Source organism: Leucoraja erinacea, chromosome 7, assembly GCF_028641065.1.
Source record: "Leucoraja erinacea ecotype New England chromosome 7, Leri_hhj_1, whole genome shotgun sequence".
Taxonomy (NCBI): domain Eukaryota; kingdom Metazoa; phylum Chordata; class Chondrichthyes; order Rajiformes; family Rajidae; genus Leucoraja; species Leucoraja erinaceus.
In genome coordinates, this window is record NC_073383.1 from 77,692,332 (window position 1) to 77,701,250 (window position 8,919).

Genomic DNA, 8,919 nt, shown 5'->3' on the forward strand with positions numbered 1-8,919 from the left:
TGTCAGGCTGTTATTCATTGACTTCAGTTCAGCGTTTAATACAATCATCCCCTACAAGCTGGTTACCAAGCTCTCAGATCTGGGTCTCTGCGCATCCCTCTGCAATTGGATCCTCGACTTCCTCATTCACAGACCACAGCCTGTTCGTATTGGTGGAAATGTGTCATCCTCGATAACAATCAGCATGGGAGCACATCAAGGCTGCGTGCTCAGCGCCCTGCTGTACTCACTCTATACTCATGACTGCGCAGCCGGACATAGTGCAAACTCCATCATCAAGTTCGCCGACGACACCACTGTTGTGGGACGAATCACTGATGGTGACGAGTCAGAGTATAGAAGTGAGATCGACCGATTGACCAAATGGTGCCAGCACAATAACCTGGTGGTTCTCAACACCAGCAAAACCAAGGAACTGATTGTGGACTTTGGAAGGTGTAGAATAGGGACCCACAATCCCGTTTATATCAACGGGAAGATGGTGGAAATGGTCAAGAACTTCAAATTCCTGGGCATGCACATTTCCAAAGATCTTTCCTGGTCCGAGAACACTGATGCAATTATAAAGAAAGCACATCAGCGCCTCTACTTCCTCAAAAGATTACGGAGAGTCGGTAGGTCAAGGAGGATTCTCTCTAACTTCTACAGGTGCACAGTAGAGAGCATACTGACCGGTTGCATCGTGGCTTGGTTCGGCAACTTGAGCTTCCAGGAGCGGAAAAGACTGCAGAAAGTGATGCCCAGCCCATCATCGGCTCTGACCTCCCCACCATCGAGGGGATTTATCGCAATCGCTGCCTCAAAAAGGCTGCCAGCATCATCAAGGACCCACACCATCCTGGCCACACACTCATCTCTCCGCTGCCTTCAGGTAGAAGGTACAGGAGCCTGAAATCTGGTACATCCAGGTTCAGGAACAGCTTCTTCCCCACAGCTATCAGGCTATTAAACACAACATCAAACAAACTCTGAACTATAACAGCCTATTGCATTTTAGCTATTTATATATGGTCTATGCTATATAGACACACTGAACTGTTCTGTATTTATGCTTACTGTATTCTGTTGTGCTACAGCAAGCAAGAATGTCATTGTCTTATATGAGACACATGAAAATAAACTCTCTTGACTTGACGACTTGTATATGTGTGCATATAGACACTATATATATGTATATATATTTTAGATTATATATAGTATATAATATGTATCTATATATGTATCCATGTATAGTGTATACATTTTATGCATAGTGGAATCTCTCTATATATAAATGTGTACATATATACACAATATAGTGTGTCTATATAGAAACAATAAAATATATTATGTATCTACAATTTTTTATATATATAAATAAAATTATTTGGATATGTGTATATATATATATATAATGGCGGTGCAGGCTCGAAGGGCCGAATGGCCTACTCCTGCACCTATTTTCTATGTTTCTATATCTATACCATACCGGAACTAAACTAATCTAAGCTAAACTATACTATACTAGTTTTGGTCTCCAAATTTGAGGAAGGACATTCTTGCTATTGAGGGGGTGCTGCGTAGGTTCACCAGGTTAATTCCCAGGATGGCGGGACTGTCATATGCTGAGAGAATGGAGCGGCTGGGCTTGTATACACTGGAGTTTAGAAGGATGAGACATATTGAAACATATAAGATTATTAAGCGTTTGGACACCTAGAGGCATGAAACATGTTCCCGATGTTGGGGCTGCCCAGAACCAGGGATTAGAAGGATTAGAGGGGATCTTATTGATCACATTGAATGGCGGTGCTGGCTCGAAGGGCCGAATGGCCTACTCCTGCACCTATTGTCTATTGCCTATTGAACCGTGGGCAGTGGGCAGGTGCTATAGACCTGCACGGGAAGGTAGACGCTCCCACCCATATGAGTCTCGGGCAGATGGGGTTCGTCAGCCTGGGAAGGCAGTCCATCTAGGAGAGGGGAAAACTCAGATTTAAAACCTCCACTGCCTTGTGGCCATATCCGGTCATGGAAAAGGCTCCAGGAGTAAACCTCAAGAAAATCCGGAGTCGGAGCCCCTAAGGCAGTTCGTCGTTGTCTACAACCTCGCTCTGGCAGCTCCTGCGACGGCGCTGGTGCCAAACTGTAACGGCTGTTCCTTTGGATCAGTCAGTGACGTGGAAAGTGGGGACGTGCTGAGTGGGCAACAGCCTGTCCTCCATATGACATCGCCCAGGCTTGCATCCGACCACACATCACCTGCAAACTAGGATGCATCACCCATGGCCAGTCATCTGAGGAAAGGCATTCTTGCCATAGAGGGAGTACAGAGAAGGTTCACCAGACTGATTCCTGGGATGTCAGGACTTTCATATGAAGAAAGACTGGATAGACTCGGCTTGTACTCGCTAGAATTTAGGAGATTGAGGGGGGATTTTATAGAAACTTACAAAATTCTTAAGGGGTTGGACAGGCTAGATGCAGGAAGATTGCTCCCGATGTTGGGGAAGTCCAGGACAAGGGGTCACAGCTTAAGGATAAGGGGGAAATCCTTTAAAACCGAGATGAGGAGAACTTTTTTCACACAGAGAGTGGTGTATCTCTGGAACTCTCTGCCGCAGAGGGTAGTTGAGGCCACACAGTTCATTGGCTATATTTAAGAGGGAGTTAGATGTGGCCCTTGTGGCTAAGGGGATCAGGGGGTATGGAGAGAAGGCAGGTGCAGGATACTGAGTTGGATGACCAGCCATGATCATATTGAATGGCGGTGCAGGCTCGAAGGGCCGAATGGCCTACTCCTGCACCTATTGTCTATGTTTTTATGACCGAAGGGGGCCGACTATTGAAGCAAACTGAACTAATATAATATAGGCTAAACTAAACTAATCTACACTATACTATTCTCTACTGTTCTATAATACACAATACTAAACTATGTAATACTTGACTATATTATTACAGAACAAATGACAGATCATGAGGATATTTATAGGCAACGACGCATGCTGTATGTACAGGCGAATATTCTCTTGCGTAAAATTTGGTGCGTGTGCAGATGTGGTGAAGATATCGCTATTTAGAGCATACTGCACACCACTCTACACTGCGCACCTGTGGTCGAACTATGGAAAGACAAGTTTGCAGAGACTAAAGGTGGCATATAACGATGCCATGAGAACACTGCTAAAGAAACCTAGATGGTGTAGTGCCAGTAATATGTTTGTGGCTGCAGGAGTCAGTACTTTAGAAGCTATCCTAAGACACCACGTGTATAAATTCATTTGCAGGATAAATGAATGTGCTTATTGTGGCCTTGTCAAACATAAGGGTTAGCACTACACGCTACGAATCCCAGCTGTGGAGACACTGGTATCGTTGTCTCGTTGTAGGACATTGATCATTCTTTTAATCTGGATTTTTAACTTATGTATTGTGTTTTAAAAAATATATAATTTATGATGCTTTTATAAGTGATATATAGGTGCACAACCTTTTATCCGAAAGCCTTGGGACCAGACACTTGTCGGATTTCGGACATTTTCGGATTTCAGAATGGAAGATTTTTAGCGTAGATTAGGTAGGTAGCGCGGGCGGCTTGAAAAGTCTGGAGCAGCTGCCTCCTCCCTGGAGACCGGGAGAATCATTGCATAAATGTTAGTCAGTTAGTTTGGAGGGATTTTATGTGGTGGTGGTGGTGTAGGGGTGAAGGGGGAAACTTTAATTCTTAGTCCCCTACCTACCTGGTCGGCGACTCCCAACCTCGCGGAGCTGGGGGCTCCGTCCGGCCGCGGGCGGCGCCGGTTGTGGCTCCGACCCCGGCAACTCTACCCCTGGCTGCGAGGCGCTCCAAATCCAGCGCGGCCCGCGGCCGGACGTCCCAGCTCCGAGAATGTCGGGAGTCGGCGGCGTCGCAGCGCTGAGGAGCTCCGCTATAGGATCCGCAGCGCTGGGAGCGGGCAATGCCTTACCGGGTCACCGTGCGGCAAGCTCCGGAGCGCTGTGGCCGCCTTCTTCCAACATTCGCGGAGCGTCGCTGGATTTGGAGCCGCGGAGCTGGGGGCTCCGTCCGGCCGCGGGCGGCGCCGGTTGTAGCTCCGACCCCGGCAACTTTACCCCTGGCTGCGCGGCTCCAAGTCCAGCGACGCTCCGCGAATGTTGGGAGTCGGCGGCCACAGCGCTCCGGAGCTTGCCGCACGGCGACCCGGTAAGGCATTGCCCGCACCCCGCTGGTATCCCAGCGCTGCGACGTCGCCGACTCCCGACATTCGCGGAGCTGGGGCGTCCGGCCGCGGGCCGCGCTGGATTTGGAGCGCCTCGCAGCCAGGGGTAGAGTTGCCGGGGTCGGAGCTACAACTGGCGCCGCCCACAGCCCCAACGGCCACAGCGCTGCGGAGCTTACTGCACGGCGACCCGGTAAGGCATTGACCGCTCCCCGCCTCTCCGACCAGGTAGGGGACTAAGAATTAAAGTTTACCCCTTCACCCCCCTTCACATAAAAGCCCTCCAAACTAACTGACTAACATTTAAGCAATGATTTACAGATGTTTAAGCGTCTCCCGGTCTCCAGGGAGGAGGCAGCCGCTACAGTAGTACAGACCTGGGTTGACCGTGGGTCGTTTTGGGTCAGGTTTGGCGCCAAACACGAGCTTTGGTGCGCAGACGACATCTGGAAAAAATGGCCGGTTTTCGGAGCTTTTCGGTTTCTGGAACACCGGATAAAAGGTTGTGCACCTGTACTAAGATTTTATATGTATTTATGATATTTAATATGCAATGCATTTTTTTTAAATGTAATGTTGCCCCTTGACTGGGCCTCGAGTCCGTAATAAAGTTTTTAATTATTATTATTATTATTATTATTATGAAAGGTAATTCTTGTCTGACGAATCTTATAGAATTTTTTGAGGATGTAACTAGTAGCGTGGATAGGGGAGAACCGGTGGATGTGGTGTATCTGGACTTCCAGAAGGCTTTCGACAAGGTCCCACATAAGAGATTAGTATACAAACTTAAAGCACACGGCATTGGGGGTTCAGTATTGATGTGGATAGAGAACTGGCTGGCAAACAGGAAGCAAAGAGTAGGAGTAAACGGGTCCTTTTCACAATGGCAGGCAGTGACTAGTGGGGTACCGCAAGGCTCAGTACTGGGACCCCAGCTATTTACAATATATATTAATGATCTGGATGAGGGAATTGAAGGCAATATCTCCAAGTTTGCGGATGACACTAAGCTGGGGGGGCAGTGTTAGCTGTGAGGAGGATGCTAGGAGACTGCAAGGTGACTTGGATAGGCTGGGTGAGTGGGCAAATGTTTGGCAGATGCAGTATAATGTGGATAAATGTGAGGTTATCCATTTTGGTGGCAAAAACGGGAAAGCAGACTATTATCTAAATGGTGGCCGATTGGGAAAGGGGGAGATGCAGCGAGACCTAGGTGTCATGGTACACCAGTCAGTGAAGGTAGGCATGCTGGTGCAGCAGGCAGTAAAGAAAGCGAATGGTATGTTAGCTTTCATTGCAAAAGGATTTGAGTATAGGAGCAGGGAGGTACTACTGCAGTTGTACAGGGTCTTGGTGAGACTACACCTGGAGTATTGCGTACAGTTTTGGTCTCCAAATCTGAGGAAGGACATTATTGCCATAGAGGGAGTGCAGAGACGGTTCACCAGACTGATTCCTGGGATGGCAGGACTGTCTTATGAAGAAAGACTGGATAGACTTGGTTTATACTCTCTAGAATTTAGGAGATTGAGAGGGGATCTTATAGAAACTTACAACATTCTTAAGGGGTTGGACAGGCTAGATGCAGGAAGATTGCTCCCGATGTTGGGGAAGTCCAGGACAAGGGGTCACAGCTTAAGGATAAGGGGGAAATCCTTTAAAACCGAGATGAGAAGAACTTTTTTCACACAGAGAGTGGTGAATCTCTGGAACTCTCTGCCACAGAGGGTAGTTGAGACCAGTTCATTGGCTATATTTAAGAGGGAGTTAGATGTGGCCCTTGTGGCTAAGGGGGTCAGGGGGTATGGAGAGAAGGCAGGTACGGGATACTGAGTTGGATGATCAGCCATGATCATATTGAATGGCGGTGCAGGCTCGAAGGGCCGAATGGCCTACTCCTGCACCTAATTTCTATGTTTCTATGTTTCTATTATTATTATTATTATTATTATTATTATTATTATTGTACAATATTATACTATGCTAAACTGTACTATACTCTACTAAACTATCTATTTCATTGTGCAATTCTCACTTAGGTGAAGATTTGGTTCCAGAACCGAAGGATGAAGTGGAAGCGAAGCCGCAAAGCCAAGGACCAGGCGGCCCAGGAAGCTGAGAAGCAGCGGGGAGCCAAGTACTCGGAGAAGCCAGGAGGGGGCGAGAGCAGGTCGGAGGGGGAGAGCGTAGATTTCACCAGCAGCCACACCACAAACTTTCTCAAGTGCACCACAGAACTGGGCTACTCATCCAACAGCTCCTGCTCGGAAGACGAAGTGACTCGGAAAGAAGTGAAGACCTCCCCGGCTTTGTGAACTACATTTTGTTCGCTGAACTTTCGGGAACAAACTCGCGTTAGCCAAAAAAAAAAGAAAAATCTTTCTTTCCAAAAGGTCTCCAGACGTTTACACTCCTCCGTGATGCTGGGTCCTAGTTCCTGCCTCGTTTGCTCTCCAGTACTAAAAAAAAAGTACCGAGGTTTCGTTAAAAGTTCAACAAACGATACAAAAACAACTCAGTGACTTCTACAAACACAAATAACACTGAACAAGCGATTGAAACAAATTAAAAGAGGCAGGCGTGGACTGGCCGGGCACTTCGTTGAAGATTATATTGTACCCAGTTAATTTAATTTATTTTTTTTTTTTTTTCATATTTAATGTGAATTATTATATATATTTTGGGAAGAAATCTCTGGGTCCATGAGTGGCTGCTGGTTGGACGAATCTAAAGGACGAAACAAGTGGGAGTGTAAAATAAGAATGAAAGATACACTTTAAAAGTGAACAAGAAACGTCTTGGGAGAGGAGAGGCGATTTCGAAGGCTTTTGCAACGTGCTTTTATTTTAATTTATTCGAAGGTTTAAGTGTTTTTGTGGCTCTGTACCTTTCTCCAATTCGCTTTGCATTAAGGCAGCGTTCAGTCACACAAAATAGACTGTCAGAATGTCAAACAAGCATGTACAAAGATCCTATAGCGGAGCAAGATAGACCACTCCTGCTAAATGCAATGGGCTGACGTGTAGTACGCAACGGAGCAGAACGTGGGCCTTTTTTTCATCCATTTCCGTAACGCAACCCGACCTGACTCGCAGTGTGATCAAAGTTGTGGGGGAACAGTTTGTGTTAATAAATTTAAATTCTGAAAATGGGGAGAAGATTTTTACCAAATAACTTTTGATTTTTACGAGGATGTTTCCGTAACCTGCTTCCGTCTCCGCACTAGTATCTTTGCTCCACGATGGGATCTTTGGTGCGGAGACGGAAGCCGGTTACGGAAATGGGGCCGAAAATTACCCATGAATCTGCCCATGACCGTACTACGTCTTTTTCGTCAAGTGGACTATCTTGCTCGCTATAGGATCTTTGCGCATGTATATGAGTGTGGTTGTGTGCGTGTGTGTGTGGGTGTATAGGGGGGTTGCACGTAAGGTCATCGGGTCAAAGGACGTGACGCAGGGAGCAGCTCCTGGAGGACATGGCTGCCTCGGCACACACTGTTAACCCACGGAACGCGTACCTTCTTACCTGTTTAAAACACGCCAAAATTGTCATTTTTTGCGCTATAAATATTTGTGGGTGCTGTCATTGAAAGCGGGAAGGTTTCAGTATCTTTGCTCTGAACCCGAGCACCAAGGTGTAAGAGGCCGAAGGAGCGCATCCCATTCGGGACAGCCCCCATTCTCCCCCCCCGGGGTCAGCGCTGTACAGGCCGCGGCCGCTCTCCATCCCGTCTCCCTCTGTGGGCTGCACTGTCACGGGCTGTGGGGCGGCAGCACCCACAGATGGGGCCAGGTAGAGCTGGGCCTGGACCGGGCGGAGCGGGGGCCGGGTGAAGTGGGGCCACGGCTCTAGGCAACGTCAGCTGCAGCCCACCGCCCACCCAGAGTCACTGACCGCACTGCACCGACCTCTTCCCTAATCTCCCCCTCCCCCTGACCCCCTCCTCCTCCTCCTCCCACCCCAGGCCGCAGGGGATAGACAGCCCGGGGTCAGAGAGTGTGCAACCTGTCCGGATTCTGGGCCAGAAAAGGGGCCCGCTGTGCTGCCAGCCATAGTAAATGTTTACCTGCAGTTCACCGCGTTTACCTGCAACCTCCCTATACATGTGTGGATGTGCAGAACCCCAAGGAACTGCAGATGCTGCTTGACAAAACAAGACACAAAGCGCTGGAGTAACTTAGCGGGCTCTGGAGAAACTGGATAGGTGACGTTTTCGGGTCGGGATGAGAATGATCACGGGGATGAGTGGGTTAACATATGATGAGCGTTTGTCGGCACTGGGACTGTACTCGCTGGAGTTTAGAAGGATGAGAGGAAAACCTCATTGAAATGTACAGAATAGTGAAAGGCTTGGATTGAGTGGATGTGGAGAGGATGTTTCCACTGGTGGGAGAGTCTAGGACCAGAGGACATGGGTTCAGAAGGGTGTACCTTTAGAAAGATGAGGAGGAATTAGTCGGAGGGTGGTAAATCTGTGGAACTCATTGCCACAAACGGATGTGGAGGCCAAGTCATTGGGGCTTTTTTAAGGTGGATATTGATAGATTCTTGATTAGTAAGAGTGCAGGAACGGAAATCGCTATCAAAATATGAGGGGGACAGGGGGGACACAATATCTTGGCAGCCGCGCGCACATGCGCACATTCACACACACGCAAGGCTGCGGAGGCCCTGTTAAGGGTAATTTCAGCTCAATCCAGCGCTAAATGCA

The 8,919-nt window shown here is 48.0% G+C and overlaps 1 protein-coding gene across 1 annotated transcript in view; it reads left to right on the forward strand.

Moving 5' to 3' along the window:
• Positions 1-8,017, forward strand: part of mnx2b (motor neuron and pancreas homeobox 2b) — a 12,031-nt gene extending 4,014 nt beyond the window's left edge. Inside the window, exon 2 of the mRNA XM_055638797.1 lies at positions 6,245-8,017. Within this exon, the coding sequence (XP_055494772.1) occupies positions 6,245-6,520 (276 nt within the window). The 3' untranslated portion in view covers positions 6,521-8,017. The remainder of the gene's footprint in view (positions 1-6,244) is intronic.
• The last annotated feature ends 902 nt before the right edge of the window (positions 8,018-8,919 follow it).